The 20,589-nt window shown below is 38.1% G+C and overlaps 4 protein-coding genes across 4 annotated transcripts; all 4 read left to right on the top strand.

Annotated features, from left to right (window-relative positions):
- The first annotated feature begins 3,578 nt into the window (after positions 1-3,578).
- On the top strand, positions 3,579-6,408 carry LOC113761497 (probable calcium-binding protein CML13). The gene is made up of 2 exons (XM_027304510.1): positions 3,579-4,105; positions 5,979-6,408. Exon 1 carries the CDS (start codon positions 3,650-3,652, stop codon positions 4,091-4,093), a length of 444 nt encoding a protein of 147 aa, XP_027160311.1. The 5' UTR covers positions 3,579-3,649; the 3' UTR covers positions 4,094-4,105; positions 5,979-6,408.
- Positions 6,409-7,145: 737 nt separating this feature from the next.
- On the top strand, positions 7,146-9,367 carry LOC113762327 (40S ribosomal protein S13). Its single transcript, XM_027305722.1, has 5 exons — positions 7,146-7,273; positions 7,399-7,471; positions 7,581-7,719; positions 7,845-8,031; positions 9,031-9,367. Exons 1-5 carry the CDS (start codon positions 7,251-7,253, stop codon positions 9,062-9,064), a joined length of 456 nt encoding a protein of 151 aa, XP_027161523.1. The 5' UTR covers positions 7,146-7,250; the 3' UTR covers positions 9,065-9,367.
- A 3,966-nt stretch (positions 9,368-13,333) lies between these two features.
- LOC113762647 (40S ribosomal protein S20-1) lies at positions 13,334-15,332 on the top strand. Its single transcript, XM_027306195.1, has 4 exons — positions 13,334-13,421; positions 13,577-13,719; positions 13,901-14,014; positions 14,919-15,332. Exons 2-4 carry the CDS (start codon positions 13,608-13,610, stop codon positions 15,059-15,061), a joined length of 369 nt encoding a protein of 122 aa, XP_027161996.1. The 5' UTR covers positions 13,334-13,421; positions 13,577-13,607; the 3' UTR covers positions 15,062-15,332.
- A 2,007-nt stretch (positions 15,333-17,339) lies between these two features.
- Positions 17,340-20,238, top strand: LOC113761551 (chloride conductance regulatory protein ICln). The gene is made up of 7 exons (XM_027304598.1): positions 17,340-17,622; positions 17,715-17,838; positions 18,445-18,559; positions 18,664-18,723; positions 18,831-18,890; positions 18,992-19,071; positions 19,875-20,238. Exons 1-7 carry the CDS (start codon positions 17,456-17,458, stop codon positions 19,944-19,946), a joined length of 678 nt encoding a protein of 225 aa, XP_027160399.1. The 5' UTR covers positions 17,340-17,455; the 3' UTR covers positions 19,947-20,238.
- Positions 20,239-20,589: the final 351 nt, after the last annotated feature.

The following is a 20,589-nucleotide window of genomic DNA, read 5'->3' on the forward strand; positions in this document are numbered from 1 at the left end:
AAAAAAATATATTGTATTTTTGCTCCACCTAGTGATCAAATGGTTTGTGTGCCATGAAAACAAATTCTTCTGCACTTTTCTTTACTGGAAGTAAAAATTTTATTATAAGATGTAGTAGTTCCATATATTGGAAAGTGGAATCAATTCCTGGGTACCTGCACTTCACTAATTCTGAATGGCTCTGCAAAGTGACAAAGCATCTCTTACTTTTTATCCCCTTTTTTGAAGTATAAGACATTCTTGTCTTTATAGTTGCTTTAAGCCTTTAAAGTTCAACCCACCAGCCACGTTCTCAGATTCCTTACACAACCGAGGAAGGATGCAGGAGTCGCGCCTGAAAATTGGAGACTGGGTAGGGTTCACGATGGGAAGGAAGGAGAAATGAGAACACGTCTTAAATTTCTAACACGGTTAGCATGAAGAATAAATTACTAGATAAAGTAGACGTAGTTGTAAGATGGTCAACCTTTGAGTAATTGCCATCATTAATAGATTCAATGAAAAAAAAAAAACATGAACGAAAATTGCGATGCAGTTTCAGTCATGCGTGACATTAATGTAAAGATATTTCATATACTACCAACTAGTTTCTGACAATAATTGTTTTTCACCGAGGTGAGATTGAACAATCCCCATTCGCTAAGGTCTTATGGAGACAATTTACTAGGATAGAAGACTGAAACTGGTAACCCATTTTTCATTTTTCCTCAGCCGAGAGGCCATGCCGTCTTATGTCCCCATGTAATAATACGCATGGCAGGCTGGCTGAATGAGACAGACAGGGCCTAATAATGCTGATGGTTCACTTCTTCAAAGAACCAATTCTTTTTATTTTATTTTTTGGCTAAATTTGAATGGCATCTTTCGGTACCATAGCTTTGACTCGTGGTCTTGTGATGTACAGCCTAGAGTTGCTATCGAGCCGAGTCGAGATCGAGTTGCACCATACTCGAGCTCGAGCTCGATCAAAATTTGTGTACTCGAACTCGACTCGTTTGAGCTCGAGTAAATATCAAGCCTGAGCTACTCGAGCTCGAGTTCGAGTTTTGAAATAAATCTATAATTTTTTTAAAAAATATATAATATATAATATAATATAAATAAAATATGAAAACTCGATTAAGCTCGGCGAGCACTCGAGTACTTATTTCTTGAGCTCGAACTCGACTCGTTAAATTTAACGAGTAGCTCGAGCTCGAACTCGATCTCGATTTTACCGAGCTCGAGTCAAGTTTTTGATCAAGCTGCTCGCGAGCAGCTTAACTTGCTAGCATCCCTAGTACAGCCTGTCCCACTTCCTTCAGTGAAATCAACGGCGTCACTCTTTGAGGATGGCCATTCTGCCTTGGGAAAGCCGTAGGGTACCCCGGTTCGGAATAATCATCCCCCCGTCGTAACTATCTCAATTGGGCTAACATCCTGATGACCGAGGTGACTTCGTCGCCCCGCTATTACCTCGGTCTAGTACTGTGATCCATACTAACCGAGGTGTGGGTCAAGGGTCTGACCATCAAACAGTCGTGGATGTGACCCCTGACATTGCGCACTGTTCTGACACCCTACTATCTGTACAGATTGGTCACATCAAGGTGATATGCTGTCTCTATCAGTCTTCCAGGGGTCTGGACCCCACCGTTTGTACCTCCAAACTGTCCCCTATAAATAGCCGAACATCCCACTGAGAAAGGGGACGAATCTTGGGTAAAGGAAAGAGTCTACTACCTATCTCTCTAAAACTACTCCCATATTAGTATACCACTGAACTGACTTAATCTTCGGAGGAAGACCGGGGGATTCAGCCCCGCCTCTGACAATCCAAACAGTTGATCCTTGATTAGCTACTCCACCAATCCGGCGCACGCTCTCGATAGCTGGAGCAGCTCGTCTGGTCAAAAGTTACCTCTTCACTCTTCAATTAACTGCCAATAGATCTCTAACAAGGAAATGCAAATTTGTTTTCTGTAAGAGAACAGATCGTTATTGCACTTTCATAGTCTCGTCGGTCAAGAGACTTAAAAAGGAGCCGTTCTCACATCTAGATGCGCATGTACAGATGTTTGAACTCTTGACTGAAGTCATATCTAGTCATATCTGCACATCGTGTTTTATGTGATGACCAACTCTCTTCCACTTTCATAATCAAAATATAAGTAACAATAATTTCTCTAATAAAATTTAACAAAGAAATTAACAAAAATTTCATAGCTCAATATTGCATTAATAAATGCAAATAATTTGTATCATAAAACATTAATTTGGCGTGGGTTGAGAATTTGACTAAATTGCTCTATTTAAAACGATTTGCATTTCTACGGAGTATCTTTTGTTTTGGTATAGTAGGTTTCAACACATCGCCTCTAAGATACAACAGCCTAACATTTTTCTTACTATAATCTACTATAATCTACACTATTGAAGTAAAACAGAAACCTCACATAACATCGTTATTTATCCTATAAACTCCAATAGCAGTGAGTTGAAGAAAAATAGAAAATAGTTCAAAGATAGTAAAGTATGTATTGTGACTTGGTTGATAGAAGCGTCTATTTGTAGGTTGAAAAATTAGGAATATTAAAATACCAACATTAAGTGGAATAAATATATCATATTTTCAACGACAAATTAAAAATTCTAGATTCATTGTCTCATGGTAAAAAATTTACTAAATGAATTCATAAACCTACTCATTATATAGGTTACACAATTCAAGACATCAATCTCATTTTTAAAATATAAGTTACACTTTTGAATGATTGAATTTGTAGCTACAAATTTATTAAAAAGTTTATAATTTATTATGTTTAAATTTAAAATAAACATATGATATTTTTTTATTAAAATATCCAACAAACTCACTTAAAGCGAGTTGATTATTTATGGAGTTATTTGACTAGCCCTAAATGGGAAACAATCGTTACTTCTACACTTGCTCAAACATGCAATTGAACGGGGATAGAGAAGAAGCACAAGCACATGAGATTCCACCTGCAAGCATTTGGTTTATAATCGAAAGTTCATAATAAAGTTGAATTTGGATTACAAGTTATTTTCTCAAAATTTGAAAAATATATCTGAAATTTGTATGACCTAATAGTACAATAGCATAGTTCTATAAAAAAGAAGGCGGGTGAATTTTTTCTTTTTTGATACAGCATTTATGCTCAAATATTGAGAGAGGTTCTCAAGAAATTGAAATTAAACTTTCAATCATAAACAAGATACATAAAGTGCTTTGTTGAGCCTCAAACGAGTAAGGGGGCATTTCTTTCCGAAAGTAATTTCCGTTGGCTTTCTCCTGCTTCCGAGACGACAAAAGTTTATTTGCTTTTCCTGCATCTAGAACGGCTCTGGGAGATGAAGCCCATTGGAATAGAGCCCACTGGACAAATTCTATTGTATTACATCCCACTGGACACTGTCAACGTTCATCAAAGAGTGGTACTGCCATACTGGGCTAGGCCTTGGCCCATTGTCACGTTCTTTAAGTTGCTGGTTGCTACACTACTGTCTCTCAACTTTTCATATTTACAATTTTACCCCTCCGTTCAAAAACAAAAATCCAGCACACATGTTTAAAGCGGTATACCGGAAGGGAAGGGCAACAGGCAGGAAAGAAAGTTAGAAAGAGAGCCCAAAAAAGCAAAGAAAAATGGGAAAAGATCTGAGCGACGACCAAGTTTCTTCCATGAAAGAAGCCTTCACGCTCTTCGATACCGACGGCGACGGAAAGATCGCCCCGTCGGAGCTAGGGATTCTGATGCGTTCATTGGGTGGAAACCCGACCCAAGCCCAACTCAAGGCCATAATCAACGAGGAAAAGCTCAACGCTGCTTTCGATTTCAACCGATTTTTAGACCTAATGTCGAAGCATCTCAAGCGTGAGCCCTTTGATCGCCAACTCCGGGACGCATTCAAGGTCCTTGATAAGGATGGGACCGGATTCGTTGTCGTTTCGGATCTCAGGCACATTTTGACCAGTATCGGGGAGAAGCTGGAGCCTGCGGAGTTTGATGAGTGGATCCGAGAGGTGGATGTTGGATCCGATGGCAAGATCCGCTACGAGGACTTCATTGCCAGGATGGTGGCTAAGTGATTTTTTCCTCCTGTGAGTATGACCTAGGGTTTCATGTTTTACAAACTTGGTTTATATTTGGTTGTTTTTCATTTTCTTTACCTATTGTTGACGGGAAAACGAATCATTTACGTATCGTCTTATATGCAAATGCATACATTTTCTGAACTCCCGAAGATGGAATGAGACCTGTAATGATGTTTAGTATGGATATGACATACAGCATGTTCTTGAATATGTTGTTTATTTGTCCTTTTCTATGCAGTCGCGTCGTAATATTCAAATAGAGATTGATCAAGTGATTTTATAGCTCAAAGCCCCTTATGTGGCTTCTGGGATTGCGGAGAAGTTTTAGCCCCTCAGTGATGCAGCTTTCCTTAATCCATAAATTGACCCTGAGATTGGGGAATTGGCATACAGTGTAAAGTTCTTGTTATGTGTTTTGGAGTATAGTTTTGGGAGGCATATTCATCTGTAATAAATTAAAACCTTCTAATATGAAGCCTTAGTTGGGAATGAAAATCCTAACGATTTCTCCTCCCTCTTTGAAAGGAACCAGAGAAAGGAAATCCGTATGTGTATGTATACCCAATGTGATGTTTGTCCAATCCTTTTTCTCTTGTACTTCTCACATTTGAAATAAGTATTGAACCTTTCTCTCACTAAATGCTCTCTTCACCAATTCCTTCCATCACTCCAAAAATTTTGAAATGAGGGAAACCTCAATGCTTTCTGTGTCTAACTGGTCTGGCTCAAGACATTAGGTCTGTCTTAGCTTTCAGCTATATACAACTTACTACGTTGTTAATGCACCAAGAAGTAACCGAGAGAGAGAGAGAGAGAGCTTTTGTACAATAAAGTAGTGAACTTGATTTTGGACTGAGGGTGGTGTTGGAATACAATAGGTAGAAAGAAGTTTTACTCCTTTTACATGGCTTCATAGGATATGGGTTGCATGACTTGTTCAGATTCGTGCGACTTTATTGCATTATCTGAAGCCAAGAGTAATGTTCTCCTTTATACCAATGCAAATGATCTGTTGCAGTTGGACGTTAAGGGAATAACATGTATATAACTTATATACTTCCCTGAAAGATTGCTATTGTTCCGTCATATTTTTCCTTTTATGCCTTGTTTGAAAATGAGATGCTGTTGGTATTGCACATTGAAGCTTTTGTCAAGTCTGACTTGCAATTAATGACCATATTTGGAGTTAGAGAAATATTTGTTTCAAATGGAGTACAATGGGAGGATACTGAGAGAATGCAAAAGAGATATCACTAAACTCCTGTGCATAGCATAAATGGTTCACAAGATTTAGCTGTCTGACATAATTCTCCCCACTCATTTGTCCTGCAGTAAATTCTGTTGGTGAAGTTCTGCAGATGAATATCCTACCTTGCCCTCACAGTTAAATAGACATTGTGAATCTTCATTGCCCCTGATAGGCGCAAATGATTGCTATTTATTGCTTATAGATGCTTGTTCTCTTACAACATTTCTTTTCACGAGTTCAATTTAATTTCCTATGATCATTTCACTTTATCTTGTAGAATAAACCGTGCTGTTTTGAAGATTTAGGTTTCTATCCTGACCAGTCCTACGCATATGCTACCTCCCATGTTATACAAGTCGTAGAAGGATTTGACTAGAATTTTGACATCATTTATGTCAATTTTAGCCGTTTATCTGAGATGTTGTTGAGTAAGTTGTGCTAGCAAAGTGGAAGATCTTTTGTTGTGTTTAATATTGAACACGATATGAAGTTTGTAAGTTAAAAAAGTGTCGAGCTGCTATATTGATGGTTTGCATGAAGCAACTGACATTGTTGTGCACAATCCTTCAGGCTAGACCATCTTTTTAAATCAAAACAAAAAGTTTTCTGATTTATGTTTATCTTTTACAGGTGGTTCAAAGCAGTGATTGTATTGTTGATTAGCACGAAGCAGGAACGTGAATTTTCTGGCGTACCATTTGATTCATCATTTTGAAGTGGGTTTTCATTTTCAGATCCTGCCTCATTTTAGTCTCACTACTCGTTTATGTCAGATTAGGAGGGAAAAAAACTGTTCTTAATATATTTGAGAGGATTTTTTATTTTCTTGTATTTTGTTCTTAGAATCCTGAAATGGACAAGTATCAGGATAAGTATTTCGGATCTAGATGTACTTCAGCATACAGATGTTTGGTGCTCTGATCAACCTGTTTGTACAGTTCGAGTCGGATTGAGCTTTAATTTGGTGTATCTGCTTTTCTCTCTTTAACTAATTTGTGTGTGGACATTCATTTTGAGTACGTTCTTATTGAGTGTCTGGACTTCTCGTGGTGGGCTGTTACAATGACTTTTTGGGCTTGTGGTTCTTTGAGATTTAATCGGCTCTGCTCTGCCTCTGTCTCAGCAATAAGTTTTCAGCTGTATCTAATTGCTTGCATTGGGACCAAGTCCTATAGGTACATGATAAGCAGAATGTGTACGTAATGAGTAGGATTCTGATCAGTAAATGAATAGTATGGTAATTTCCTCTTCGACTCCGGTTATCAGGATACTGGCATTTTTCGTTTCGACTTCACAGTTTCGGGTCTGTACCTGTTGTGACAGCCAACGGCTTCATCCAATTCAAAGACCTCCCAACCTATTTCTGTCTGAGCTGATCCTTGTGTGCGGCACCAGAACAGGATCTAATTAGAAGGGTTAGGACGGATGCAATCTAATCAAATCTCCCAAAACCAGCGCCTTCTGCGTTAATACCCACTCTCTGAATGTCATCCCAAAAAACAAGTGACAATTCTAATGGGAAACGTGATAGCACAATCATGGCTACCATAATTCCTTTCCCCCTCAGCCGAACCATAAATCTTCATATCAGTCCACATGTATCTGTTTTGAGACGGACGGATCCATTAATTTGGGCCAGTGCGTAGGCGTCTGTTCTCTCAACATTTCGGTCCAAAACAGAACCAACAGCTAAAGTTAGAGGCCCAATGTCAATTGGTTAAAATATAAGGGCAGTTGCGACATTTTGACCGGCTGAGGAAACCGTCGGCTTTATATGGTTTAAACCCTAGTAACACATCCAGTTTAGACTTTAGAGGAGTGCTAGGGTTTGTGGCCATTCGAAGGTAAAAGTCGGTCGTTGAGCACATCGCGCCTCCGCTACCAGCGCCACACTCCGTCACCATGGGTCGTATGCATAGTCGCGGGTTTGCTTTCTCTTCCTCTCAAACAAAGAAACAACAAATGAGATTACTCATGCTCATTTTAATTCATTTGTAAAGCAGAGGCTGACTTTTTTTTTTTTAAATTTTCCGGTGATTGTAAAATCCAGTAAGGGTATTTCTGCATCGGCTCTCCCTTACAAGAGAACTCCTCCAAGCTGGCTGAAGATCTCCTCCCAGGATGTTAGTAGAATTTCGTTATGTTACTACTTTTCCGGATGTACCAGCATACGTTCTTATTGTTCTATTTTTTTCTTTTTTCTTTTTTGAACTTGTTCTGGAAAATTGATAGGTTGAAGATAACATCTGCAAGTTTGCAAAGAGGGGAATGACACCGTCTCAGATCGGTGTGATTCTTCGTGACTCTCATGGTATAGCGCAGGTTAAGAGTGTCACTGGCAGCAAGATCTTGCGTATCCTCAAGGCTCACGGTATATTTCAAAAAAAATAAAAAACAAAAGAAAACAATTCAGTATCATTTTCCTTATTGTATTAGCATTATTTTGTTTAAATTTTTTATAACAATATTAGTGCTTTTTTCTGGTTCGGAGGGCAGGGCTTGCACCTGAGATTCCGGAGGATCTGTACCATCTGATCAAGAAGGCCGTCGCAATCAGGAAGCATTTGGAGAGGAACAGGAAGGACAAGGATTCCAAGTTCAGATTGATTCTGGTGGAGAGCAGGATTCACCGTCTCGCTCGTTACTACAAGAAGACCAAGAAGCTCCCTCCCAACTGGAAATAGTATGCCCTCTCATTCCCCATTTGTCCCTGTTGATTTTTTCTTTTAAGCGTCGTTGAAGTCTGTCCAATGGGTTTGGTTAACTGATTAACGTCTGTTCTTTGATAATGAAATGTTCTGTCGCGTTGCGTTTTCATTAGAATATACTGAGATGCCAGTTTGCTGGTTAGGACTTTTAGCTGTTTTAACTGTTGGGATTTTCCTTTGCTTCTTTAAATACCTCATTGGTGATCTGGCGGAGGAAATGGGAAATAGGTTATCGGCCTATGAGTTGGTTTTATTCTGCATCCTTAGCATAAAAATCATATAAACTCTCATTCATACGTGTCAAAATAAAAAAATCTGATCTGGATGAAGTTTCCTCCTCCAGCCTTAATGACGCACGCTTTGGAGAGCTTTCCACACTTTTTACTGTGTAGTGATAAAAGATTGGCTGCCACCCTCAATCATCTTTAAATACTTAATCACAATCTCTTCCACTAGTATGGAATACCTTCCCCCATTTTTTTTTTTGCCTATCAAGGCAATCTTCATGTTGTACCATTGGAACTGTCCATAAGATAGTCAGCATAGGAGTTCTTGTTGGTTTGGAAAGAATTGGTTTGTGGTGTTGTTTGAGGTTCCTTCCTTACATGCGTTGTCCAGTAGTTTTAGAAAGAATTGGTGTATGGAGTTTTTTGAGGTTCCTTATCTATGTTGTCCAGTAGTGCGCGTGGCTGTCCTGTGCTTCTGCAATGGTTTTTCATTGCATCTACACTCCATTTGTACGTTTTTAAGTTGTTTTCAAAACATTTTTTGGTTGTGTGATGCTTTTAGTTTTAGTGGAGCATGTTATACTCGACAGCAGTCTGAATAGTGATGATTATCTTTTAGCAATGACCCTGCGTTAGGACTTTTTTTTTTAAGACAGTTGACTTCTATGCTTGGTCATTACGTTATCGCAACTTGTTTTCAGTTTTTTTTTTTTTTTGACCAAATGCTGATGAAACTCTTGCTTGCAGTGAATCTACTACTGCCAGCACCCTTGTGGCCTAGGCTCAAGGAGATGACTTGGATCTTTTGGGTAGCAGATATTCATAAGCTGTCTAAGGAGTGCCGTGTTATCTTCCATTAGCTTGGGAAAACTTCTTTGTTAAGCCAAATTTTGTGATATGATTGACAGTGGATTACAGTTCAGGATGATGCTTTTGATGTTCTTCTAGATAGATTTAACTAAATACCTGCAGCCGGGAACTTTATTTCCTGTTCATTTTCATTCATGATTTACTTTTGCTTGTGATGTTTAATGCAAACAAGTCTTCTTTCCGTGGATGATGCTACAAGTTGAAGTGAAAAGCATTACATTGCTTAGAGGCCAAAAGGGGTTTGTTGTGAATGCGATTAGGTTATGGAAAATAGACTTCCAAAAGTATTTTTCGTTCCCTGAATAAAAGTTGAAAATATGGGATGTGCTCTAATATGGGAAGCCACTGGGCTGATGTAGGCACATTTATTTCAAAATTGAAAACTATTCAATCTTTAAGGGCAGTAGATCGAGAGGCCAAATCAATTTCATATTGACCTCGTCTGTGGGCAAATTAATTTCATCTTCGTCTATTCTGTCCTCCATGGTTTGGTTCGGTAGCCTTTAATCTGAAAAGTTCCAATAGGATGGTTGCGTTTCTTTATTTATTTATTTTTAAATCATGTTATGAGTCAGTTTATGGATTTTACTGAGAAATAATGTAAAAAACAAGTCTCTAAAGCTGGGACTCTGATGGCCATTGTTGTTCTAAGTGTCTAAAATCAAAGGTAACCTGCACTTTTTTGGCCCAGTGGAGACTCTACGATCATGACCCCAGCCCAGCAGGAAGATTTCTCATGTAACTATATGAGATTCCTAACTCTGAAGTTCAAATTCTTCTCTCTGTAAGGTTGGAGTCTTTCATTGGTTCAAAGTAAATACTTTAGATGAGATTGTGGAATTCACTCATTCTACATTAATTGGATACCTCAATTATTTCAAATAATATTTTGCTTGCATTACAAACACATTTTCCAACCTACTTTTTTATATTCCCAATCACCTTTTTATCTTACATACATCACATCACAAAAAGTGCTACAGTAATTATTCCAAATAATATTTTAAGTAATACACTATCCAAACAAATATCAATAAGATTGTGAAGTCCTCAAATGTCTAATTGGCATTATTAGGATTTGGGTTCTACTTATTATTGTTGGCTCGGATGGTGAGAAAATTTTCAAAATTTTGACGCGGTTTTATGTCTCTAAAAACTAAAATGATTTGTAAGTGGTTTATGGCAACTTAACTGAGTTTGAAAACTCTACTGGACAAGGAAATAGTTGGATTGGGTCGTAAGGTTATATTTATGTGCAGTCACATTTTATTTATAACTTAATAAAATCTAATTGTAACATATTTTAATACTTTACATTTTTTTTTGTATATTTTCATATTCATCTTGTTATTCTTATGAAAAATTTATGAAATAAAAATATTTAAATAGGAATTTTAATCTTTTTTTAGGAGAAAAAAATTGGGAATTTCGCCAATTCGGTCCCTAAACATTTTCACTTAAATCAATTTCGTCCTTAATAAAATATTTTAACCAATTTAGTCCCTTAACTAGTTTTTTACTTTCAATGTATGACTTTTACTCAATTTGCGTGGACCAATAGGGGTATAATTGTCACACTGGTTTAATCTTTTACAATTTACCGGCGAAACAGATTAGAGATCATTACGAGGAAGAGATCATTAGCTGACAAAACAGAGAAGAGAGCCTGATGTCAGCTAGTGCCTGCACCCTCACTTTTTTCCGGTTCCTTGGTCTTACGAGGAAGAGATGGCACAAGTCGTCGGAGTAAATGGGATCAGTGGGTTCAAAAGAACAGTTTGAACAAGTAGGTGAATTGAGCCAGTTGCATAGAGGAGAAGTGCAGGGAAGCGGGTGGTAGCGGTACATACAAGAAGAGGGGTTGCTGCAGGTGCATTCCTCCTAATTGAAAGAGGCAGTGAGGTCAACGAGTAGTTTTGTGGGCTGCTGGTAAGGGGTTCTCAAGTAAAGTGACAAAAAGTGAAGCTGAGTGGAAGGATCCTGGAGAATGGGAGCTAAAATAGCTGAAGAAGAAAGGTGAATGCACAGAAATGGAACGAAGAAGAACTGGAGCTTGAACTTAAAGAAGTGGCATTGCTTCTCTTGGGGATTGAATTCCATGGTATGGCGTGGAATGGGGCAGAGACAAATTTGCAGTGTAGGTGGAAAGAAAGAAGTATTAGCCAAATCTTTGGAGCCCGATGAACATGTAAGGAATTAAAAAAAAAAGCTCCTACCAGCAGGGTTTTGGCTAATTGTTCATGACATCCGTCCTGAGTCTTCAAGCATCATCCCTTTGAGACTCTTAGCTAACCAGATTGCTGTCTCCCTTGGAAAAGCCTTATATTTTCCGAAAGGTTTTAGAACAACAACAAGCTCTTCTAGTCTATTATGCTGAAGCAAATCTGCAGACAATTCTAGGAGCCCTTCTAGTGCCTTTGCCCTCCGCCGGAAAGATTTGACATCCAAAGTTTCCTTTGCTGGTGTTGTTGGGGCTTCCTCCTCTGCTACAGGAGAATTCATTATTGCTGGTTCTGAAGAATCTAACTTTGGAGCTGGAGTGAAGTGATTGGTCGGAGCTTTCACGTCCACTTCTTTAGTGTTTGCATTATCTGAGAGGTTTGATTTTAAACTCAGAGCCTCAGAGCAACTAGGAGATTTTGGTGCAGTGGCTAGGTTTTTAATATCAACATCATCTATCACCACATTTATTAGCTTCCCCACATCTAAGTTTCTATCCAGTGTATCAATCACTAGTTGATCACTTCCAACTCGGAAGCTGCTATGCCGAATGGCGTGAATCACATCATCAAAAGTTGGTGGAAGATGATTACCAGTTGTTTTTTCGATAATGACATTTTGCTGAGCCGTTCCCATATCTGACAGCAAATTTTTTTGGCTGGATGGCACAGGATAGATACCAAGAGTAGTGCTCTCAGGTACCGAAAGTTGAAGTTCCTCAGATAAAACATCAATTCTTCATCAGTGGGATCAAATTTACATCCAACAGGGACTTCAATACGGGCTCTTTTTCCTCCACTATCGTCATTTCCACGGGCTGAAGCTGCTGATGGTTTCTCCATTTTTAGCAAGCCACGCAGTCGGCCGAATTGCAAGTAATGGCCGATAGGGCTTTTCTTTCCTTTCCCTTTCCAAGCCTCTCGAAGAACAGAAAGGTAGTAACTGTAGAATAGTAACCCAAGCAGTTGCAGGCACTGGTTGGCTCAGGAACCTTTAAATCCTTCTTCTCCAATCAGGCCGTAGGAGATACTTTAGTGTGTCAGGAATCAAGACCACCTGCATGTTGTAATCTTTCACGTTGATGATTTCAATGGACTTGAGAGCTTAAAACTTTACTAGCTTCTTTTCCTCATCTAGCTCCTCAATTATCTCCTTTGCAGATCTCTGTTTTTCATTTTTTTCTTTACATTTTTTTTCTCCAATTTCTATGAGCCCCTCATGGGATCTTGTGTCTCCACTAAGGAAGCATCAGCTCCAGCCTCGATGTAACGATAAGCACGATAAATTGCATCCGAGAGACCGTGTGCTTCTGATGTAGCACGTGCATCTCCAAGAAGAACCAGTGCTCTTTGCAAATAGAATTGAGAAATTGTGATGAGTCCTAATGTCTTCAAATCCAGATGCCGTCCCTTTTTTGTAATCATTTCTAATCTGTTTCGCCGGTAAATTGTAAAAGATTAAACCAGTATGACAATTATACCCCCGTTGGTCCACGCAAATTGAGTAAAAGTCCTACATTGGAAATAAAAAACTAGTTGAAGGACTAAATTGGTTAAAATATTTCATTAAGGACGAAATTGATTTAAGTGAAAATGTTTAGGGACCAAATTGGCGAAATTCCCAAAAAAACTACAAGAACTACTAGAATATACAAAAAGAATTTTAAAATGTTAACAATTATCATTATAAAGTTTAGTATTCAAGATTTTCAAATTTTTTAATATTCAAAATCATGGTTAATTTAGTAAACGTAATATTTCCTAAGTTATAAGGATAGTAAAATCATTTGGTCATCCATGAGATAAGCATTGAGCCCCAAATGACTTATAGGGGAGGTAAGTTATATTTTCAAAAATTCAGGGGACGATAGTGAAATTGTAAGAAACCTCAAGGGAGGTATCTGAAATTATCCGTATATAAAACCCACCTCTCTGGAAACCCAGCCCCCTTAAAAACCCTAGTTTTGTTTTCCACAGCGCTTCCCACCAAAGAAGGAAACAAAGCCCAGCGTCGCTGCAGTACCATTCTGTCGGCCTCCTCTTCCTCGGGTACTTCCTTTGTCTCTCCTCCTTTAGATCTTAGAGGATGCTTTGTTTGGCGGTATATATTTTAATTTTTTGCGGACTTATCGAGTATAGTTCTAGGGTAGTGCTTGGTTTATTCATTTCAACAATTTTGATTTGTTTTTTGGGGCTTGAAAAAGGTAAGCAGCAGCCAAAAGGGTTATTGAAAAAATGGCATACCAAGCAGTGAAGCCGGCAAAGGTTGGTATGGAGGAGCCTCAGGAGCAGGTTCATAAGATTAGGATCACACTTTCCTCCAAAAACGTCAAGAACCTCGAGAAAGGTTAATTTTTTTTTTCTTTTAATTAAAACCCTCTAGCCTATTTTAACAAACCCTGGGGATCATAAGAACATCCGGTTTTATCTTATATGTAGCCTGTTCTAATTGTGCCGATTTATCTACATTCCTGTATCTCAATTTCTTATGTTCTTTTTGGGTATTGTTGGGATATATATTTGCGTAGTTTGTTCTGATCTGGTTCGTGGGGCCAAGGATAAGCGACTCAGGGTGAAGGGACCTGTAAGAATGCCCACCAAGGTTCTTCACATCACTACTAGGAAGTCTCCTTGCGGTGAAGGTAACTTCTTGATTTCTGCTTATTTATTTGTGCCATTTGAATGAATATGTGATGTGTAACGCTTCGAATCCAGGGAAAAAAATAGGAAAAATGCTGTTTTATGGCATTTGAGTATTGTAGACCAAATATTTGTTGACGTTGATGTTAGGATTAATAACCTTATAGTATTTGAAGTTTAATTGTAATTGTTGTTGCTGATTTTTATTTTCTTCTTACATTTGTCGAACTGTGGATGATTGGTAAATGTGTTTTTGTTTAAATGTCATTAGTATATTGTCAATTTGAAGGACATGGTATTGAATATGGGAATGAAATATTGGCTGTTAAGCTTTGGATACTGAAGAAAATTTTGGACTTTTTTTAGTCTTGAAAAGTGACCAGAGGAGTTGTGATTTTTAGCTGCAATATAATTGTATTTGGAAACAGAGACAGGGTGCCTTGAACTTTTTGATTTGTTCTGTTATGTTTTAGGATCAAATAACAAGAACTTTTCTCTGATGTTATTAGTCTTTGGTTTTAGTTCGTCAGAATCATGTTGCATTATTATTAGAACCTATTTGGCCATTTCTGTTGCTTCCAGTCATTTTTTACCGAGGGAATTGTCCTTTGATTCTAGTTTTGTATCATTGTTGTACTGTTTTTTTATTGTTACTAATGTTGAGCAGTCTATGTCTTTGTGAAATTTAACAAGATCCCTTGTGCCTATGATGTGCTTTTGAGGAACGTTCTAAATTGCTCAAGTGTTTTTTTATTGTTAATAATGTTGAGCAGTCTATGCCTTTGTTAAATTTAATAAGATCCCTTGTGCCTATGATGTGCTTTTGAGGATATTAATCACTGACCCTTCTATTTCGAATATATGTTTATTGAACACTCATTTTCTTGATATTTCTTTTTCCTGCAGGAACTAACACCTGGGATACATTTGAGCTCCGAGTTCACAAGCGGGTGATTGACCTTTTCAGCTCTCCAGATGTGGTGAAGCAAATCACCTCGATCACTATTGAGCCTGGTGTAGAAGTTGAAGTTACAATTGCTGATTCTTAACTTTCTTTGTCAGAGCGTCATAGTTAGGTAGGAGGTGGTGGCTGGGAATGTTACATATCCAACCCCACCTCCTTATGCTTCAATATTTATGGCACATAGGGAGTGCTTTTTTGGTTAACAGTTTTGAAGTGTAGACATCTGGTGGGATGAGAGGAATATTCAGTTCTTTATGAATTTTAATTTTCAGCTTCAAGTAAAAGTTTCTTTTATACTCTCAATGTATGGAACTTTGGGTTGCAAATGTTACGTGTATTAGTATGATTTTTCTTTCTTCTGATCGTTGTCTACAGCAATTAGTATGGTTTACATAGCTTCACTAATTGGTGAAACTAGCTTCCACTTTTTGTCAACCCTTAAGCCATGTTGTTGACTCTATACTTCCCCCCAAGTACTTTGGCCCATATGGCGACTTTTTGTTTTAAGAATCTCCAGCATGTTTTTGCAAGCATGGTTCTATTTACTCTCTTCAATTTTTGAACCCCCAGCCCCCCTCTATTCTTAGGCTGTGTAATCATATTCCAGTTGATCAGGTGCATTCTCCTTTTTTCTCCTTCTCCCCAAATGAAATTCCTTATTCTCTTCTCAATGTCAGCAGTAATAGTAGCCGGTAACAAGGAAGTTTGCATAGCATATATTGATATGGTAGATACAACGGATTTGACCAATAGAGCTCTGCCTGCGTATGAGAGGCACCTACCCTTCCATCCCTGTAACCTCTTATGAGAACCTTTTCCAAGATTTCACCATATGTTCTTCTGTTTACCCTAGAGTGTAACAAGTAACAACAGGATTCCAAGATATTTTCCCAGATTATTTGTTAAGCTCACTCCTGTTCTATCCCTGATCTGGTCTGCCAAGTCCCACTTAACATTCTTTGAGCAAAAAAGTCTGATTTCCCAATGCTGACCTTTTGTCCTGACAAGTCACAAAATCTTTCCAATACCCCTTGTAAGACTCTAGCTTGTTGCAAGCTTGCTTCAGTAAAAAGTATGAGACCATCCGCAAAAAAAAAGACGAGAGACTGCCGGACCTCTTCTGGAAGTCCTACCAGGTTTCCAAATAACCTTCGTGACTTCTCTACTGAGTAGATGCCCCAACCTTTTCCATGCAAAGCACAAAGAGATATGGTGATAGGGGGTCCCCTTAACGGAGACCTCTAGATGGTATGAAAGGTGCAATGCGTTCTCCATTCCATAAAACTTCCATGCTTGATGCCTGTACACAGTTCATGATCTGAGAAATGAGGCTCTTAGGAAAATTCACCATCTCCAAAGTAGATGGTCATAGGCTTTCTCTAAATCAATTTTAACTGCCATGTAGCCTGTTCTCCCTTGTTTCCTTCTTATACTATGTATAATATCTTGCGCAATAATTGCATTATCGCTAATTTGCCTCCGAGAATAAAAAGCTACATTGATCTGGGGCCACTAGCTCTGCCATTATTGGACGAATTCTCTCAACCAAGATCTTCATTATTATTTTGTAAGAAACATTGCAAAGTGAAATCGGTCTAAATTGAGTGATGTTTGTTGGGTTTGCCACCTTTGGAATTAAAGAAATCAGAGTGCCATTCACCTCTATCAGCATTGTCTTATTTTGAAAGGTTTCATGACAAAGTCCACCATACTTGCCCCTACCAGATGCCAAAATTTCTGGTAAAATACTGCACATATCCCATCAGGTCCCGGGTTTTGCTGATTTTAGGTCCCTTACCAAATTAAATTAGTCAAAATTAGTCCCAATCTAGATTTCTAACCATTTTTTAGTTTAAATCCACCACGTAATCCACACATAATCTTTTCTTGGGTGCAAAATGATCAAATCTCACTTTTTTAAGGAAAAAATAAATGTAGGTTGGGTAATTTGTTTCACTGCAAATTTTTCTTAAGAGCAACAATGAATGTTCATTGAGTGATTTGTTTAATTACAAATAAAATCTTTTTTGCACCTACAAAAATGACTCGTGTCTGTCACATGGTGTATGTAGTTTAAAAAGTATTCAAAAACTTAAATTAAAATTAAATTTAATCAACTTGATTTTACAAAGGACATAAAAATTAATAGTGAAAAGATAAACAAATACATTGGACGAAATATGAGATATGTTTCGCATGCAAAACATAAGGCTTTGTTTGAATTGCATTTTTCTAAATTTTTTGTAGAAAAATTAATGTAATGATTTGATATATGTAAGGTAAAAGGGTAATTGAAAAATGTGTTGACAAAAAACGTAGCTATTTTTCTTGAAAAATTGGTACCCAAACAAAGCCTAAATTTCAAGGTTTGCTGGAACCCCCACCCCGCATAAGTGATTTTGCCGGTACTTTTTGCTAAACCCTGAGAATACAACGCTGAAGCATCCTGTACAAGAATTACCACAAACGGAGCATAAAGATGGCGACGGGGTTAAGACTTGTAACGGAGAGAGTCGGCGACGGCGCCGGACAACCAGTCCTCGACACCGACAACGGGGAGGAACTCGTGCACGTCCAATCTGGCGTCTCGATCGTCATCGGAAACCGCCCGCCTGAATCCCCTGGAACTCTCTACATCTCCACCAAGTAACTAATCATTCCGTCCTTTCCCTAATTCTCTTCTTCACATATATCTTCAGCTTATGGAAATGCGAATGAAATGTTTAAAAATTGTATAGGCAAGTGGTGTGGTTAAGTGATACTGACAGAGGTAGGGGTTATGCGGTGGGTTTCTTAGCGGTGTCGCTTCACGCCGTTTCTCGAGACCCAGAAGCTTATCCATCTCCTTGTATTTACACTCAGGTAGAGACATCCTTTTGTTGAAGCTATTGCTAACTACTCCATTATCTTTTTTTATTTTTGTTGATACTGTTAGGGTTTAAGGTTTGAGCTTGTTAGGGCTTATAACTATTTATTCCTGATTCAATTAAAGAACCAGACTAGGAGTTCGTGAATGGTGCTGTAAAACTCCTTTGTTGATACGGCTGCTTGTTAGATTATTAATTCACGTTCATGTAAAAACCCTGTAAAATAGAAGTTTGTTTTTGGAAGCGAGATTTGGCGATGTGCTTAGTGAGATTGAGTCTGGGGCAGTACTGATGGTATTTTTGGAGGTTCCGGTTACTTGGCTAACCATTGCTGAGCATTCAATCGAGTGCTGATCCATTTGATGTTTGAGTTAATCGTGAAATTTAGTATGGGAGTAATTATCTAAACTCTAGAGGTTTGTCCATCATAGGCATCTAAGTCATATGTCAAAGATGCTTTGGGATAAAGGATTCTGGTACTACTGAGTTTTCTGGAATATTTGCTTTACTTGTGAATGTCTATTAATTTTCTGCACTCATAATAATTCCCCTATTCGGATGATTATAGGATATGAAGTATACATTTTTACCTTGATTCCAGATTGAGAATGGTGTTGAGGAGGATGAATCAGAGGATTCTGATGCTGAGAGCAATGAGACATTAGATTTGTCAAAGGTTACTGAGATGAGACTAGTGCCATCAGATCCTGATCAATGTAGGCCATCTGTTCCTAGTTTTATGGTTTTATTTATGACTTCCGAGTTCTTTGTGCTTTTCCTGTGTATCTTATGCTTTTGATTTTCGTCATATTCTAAACAGTGGATACTCTGTTCGAGATTTTCTGTGAATGTGCTGAGCTTAATCCTGAACCAGTTGATGGTAATTATAATTATGATTGGTATATAATTTTTGTTTCTGTTGATGCCGTTTTGACTATTGCTTTTCAAATAACTATTGCATTTTTGTACTAATGATGCTTTTTATAGAGGATGAAGGAGAGCATAATTGGGTATTCAGTGCAGATCAACTAGAAACTGGGGGTGCAGGTTTGGCTCTAGTCTTTTGTGTTTTCTTGATAGCCGATTGTCCTGACTGTTGCTCTGGATTTCTTTTTCTCTACTCATTCATCGCTGCACTACTGCTGTAGATGTTGAGGAGTCTGAATATCCCTTGCATTCAATTGGTTGTTCTAATGGGGATCCTGACTTAGCGCATACAGTGCTTCAGGTATCTCTAATGATTTTCTTCCTACCTTTAACTTACATGTTAATGAATAGCCGTTACTTTTACAATTCAACATAGAAGCTGGTCAATGGTATTTCTGCTGTCAAGTCTAATGATGTGCATGTACCTTCCAAAAAATTTGGCCCATTTCTGTTTTCACTATTGAATTAAGTATAGACCAAATTTTCCTAGGCTCGAGGGGAGGTTTAGATGGGGAACTTGAGTAAATACTGCAAGGACGCAAAAAACCAAGATGCACAGGACTCACGATGGATTCCTTGCCAAATTTGAGTTAGGGGTAGTCACAAGTAAAATTTCTGATTGTTCTATGAGGTCATTTCCAACTTCTCATAGGGTGGTTGGCACAGAGGAAGTTTAGATAGGGAAGTAGTGTAAATACTGTAAAGACTCAACTGAGCAAGCTGCCTAAGATACATGATGGATTCCATGCAAATTTGAGTTAGAGGTATCCACAGATAAAATTTGTGATTATTCCAGATGGTCATCCTTTCCATTTTTTTGGAGCCTTGTGTGACATTATGCTTTCCTTTGTGGTGCGACATTGTGTTTTGTGTTCTTTTTTTTTTGGAGGGTTTTTTTTTTGTTGTTTTGGGGGGGGGGGGGGGGGGCAAGGGAGACCTTGGGGGTTGGTGAGCTTCCAACTAGAGGAAATGAGCTTCCTTTTGGTTGTGAGGTTACTTAGTCGGCCATTTCATCCTCTCATAGATCGTTGATAATTTAAATGTCAACTCTTTCCCTTTAAAAGTTCAATTCTTACAAAACTGTTTTGTCAATTTTTTTTGCAGCTTCAAATAAATGATCAGCGGTTTGAGGATGCAGAAGAGATGGAGAGTGATGATAACAAAGGCCATAACTGAGCTCTCATTCGCTTCTTTGTTTTATGTTGAAATCTGTTATTTACATCTGCTACCTTATCTCTGTTCAAAGATGCGTGGATAGTGTTGTATACTGCTTAAGTAGGGACAATTAGGCCTTCGGGATTTTCAAGATGACTGACTTTGAGATCTTAATCTCATGCATTTGTTTGTGGTTTTACCTATGGCTTCCAAACTTTAAGATGTATCTCTAGTTGAACTGTAATTTCACCCTGAACTTCTGTTTGCATTTTTTCCGACTAAGTGGTGAATTCTTCATCATGTTATTCGACTAGATTCCCAGAAAAGTACAACCAGGTATAAATTGTGGACTATCCCGTATTTTTTTCTATGTGGAATCTGCTGAATCATAATCTGGTTTTCCATTTTCTTCTATGTATAGAGGCTAAACCTTATGGGATTATGAAATCTGAAACAAGAATTGCATCCGAATGGTTGTCATTGAGTGACTTGACTTGAGATTTTAAAATGGTTTTCTGAAAACAACGGAAACTCTGAATCCAGTCTAATAATTGAAAGCTATTGTAAAACTGAGTTGAGAATTTGGAATTTTTCTACCTAGTGCTTTAGGGTGTGTTTGATAAAATTGAAATTTGAAAACTGAAATTTAAAATTTAAAATCTAA

The sequence above is a fragment of the Coffea eugenioides genome, chromosome 2 (assembly GCF_003713205.1).
Source record: "Coffea eugenioides isolate CCC68of chromosome 2, Ceug_1.0, whole genome shotgun sequence".
Classification (NCBI taxonomy): Eukaryota; Viridiplantae; Streptophyta; class Magnoliopsida; order Gentianales; family Rubiaceae; genus Coffea; species Coffea eugenioides.

Excerpts from the sequence above, each read along its gene's own strand:
- LOC113762647 (XM_027306195.1), top strand. The coding sequence starts at position 13,608 with ATGGCATACCAAGCAGTGAAGCCGGCAAAGGTTGGTATGGAGGAGCCT. Across the intron at positions 13,720-13,900 it reads CGTCAAGAACCTCGAGAAAG|TTTGTTCTGATCTGGTTCGT; the intron begins GTTAATTTTTTT and ends ATATTTGCGTAG. Across the intron at positions 14,015-14,918 it reads GAAGTCTCCTTGCGGTGAAG|GAACTAACACCTGGGATACA; the intron begins GTAACTTCTTGA and ends TTTTTCCTGCAG.
- LOC113761497 (XM_027304510.1), top strand. The coding sequence starts at position 3,650 with ATGGGAAAAGATCTGAGCGACGACCAAGTTTCTTCCATGAAAGAAGCC.
- LOC113761551 (XM_027304598.1), top strand. The coding sequence starts at position 17,456 with ATGGCGACGGGGTTAAGACTTGTAACGGAGAGAGTCGGCGACGGCGCC. Across the intron at positions 17,839-18,444 it reads CTCCTTGTATTTACACTCAG|ATTGAGAATGGTGTTGAGGA; the intron begins GTAGAGACATCC and ends CCTTGATTCCAG. Across the intron at positions 18,560-18,663 it reads GCCATCAGATCCTGATCAAT|TGGATACTCTGTTCGAGATT; the intron begins GTAGGCCATCTG and ends TATTCTAAACAG.
- LOC113762327 (XM_027305722.1), top strand. The coding sequence starts at position 7,251 with ATGGGTCGTATGCATAGTCGCGG. Across the intron at positions 7,274-7,398 it reads GGTCGTATGCATAGTCGCGG|TAAGGGTATTTCTGCATCGG; the intron begins GTTTGCTTTCTC and ends TGTAAAATCCAG. Across the intron at positions 7,472-7,580 it reads TGAAGATCTCCTCCCAGGAT|GTTGAAGATAACATCTGCAA; the intron begins GTTAGTAGAATT and ends GAAAATTGATAG.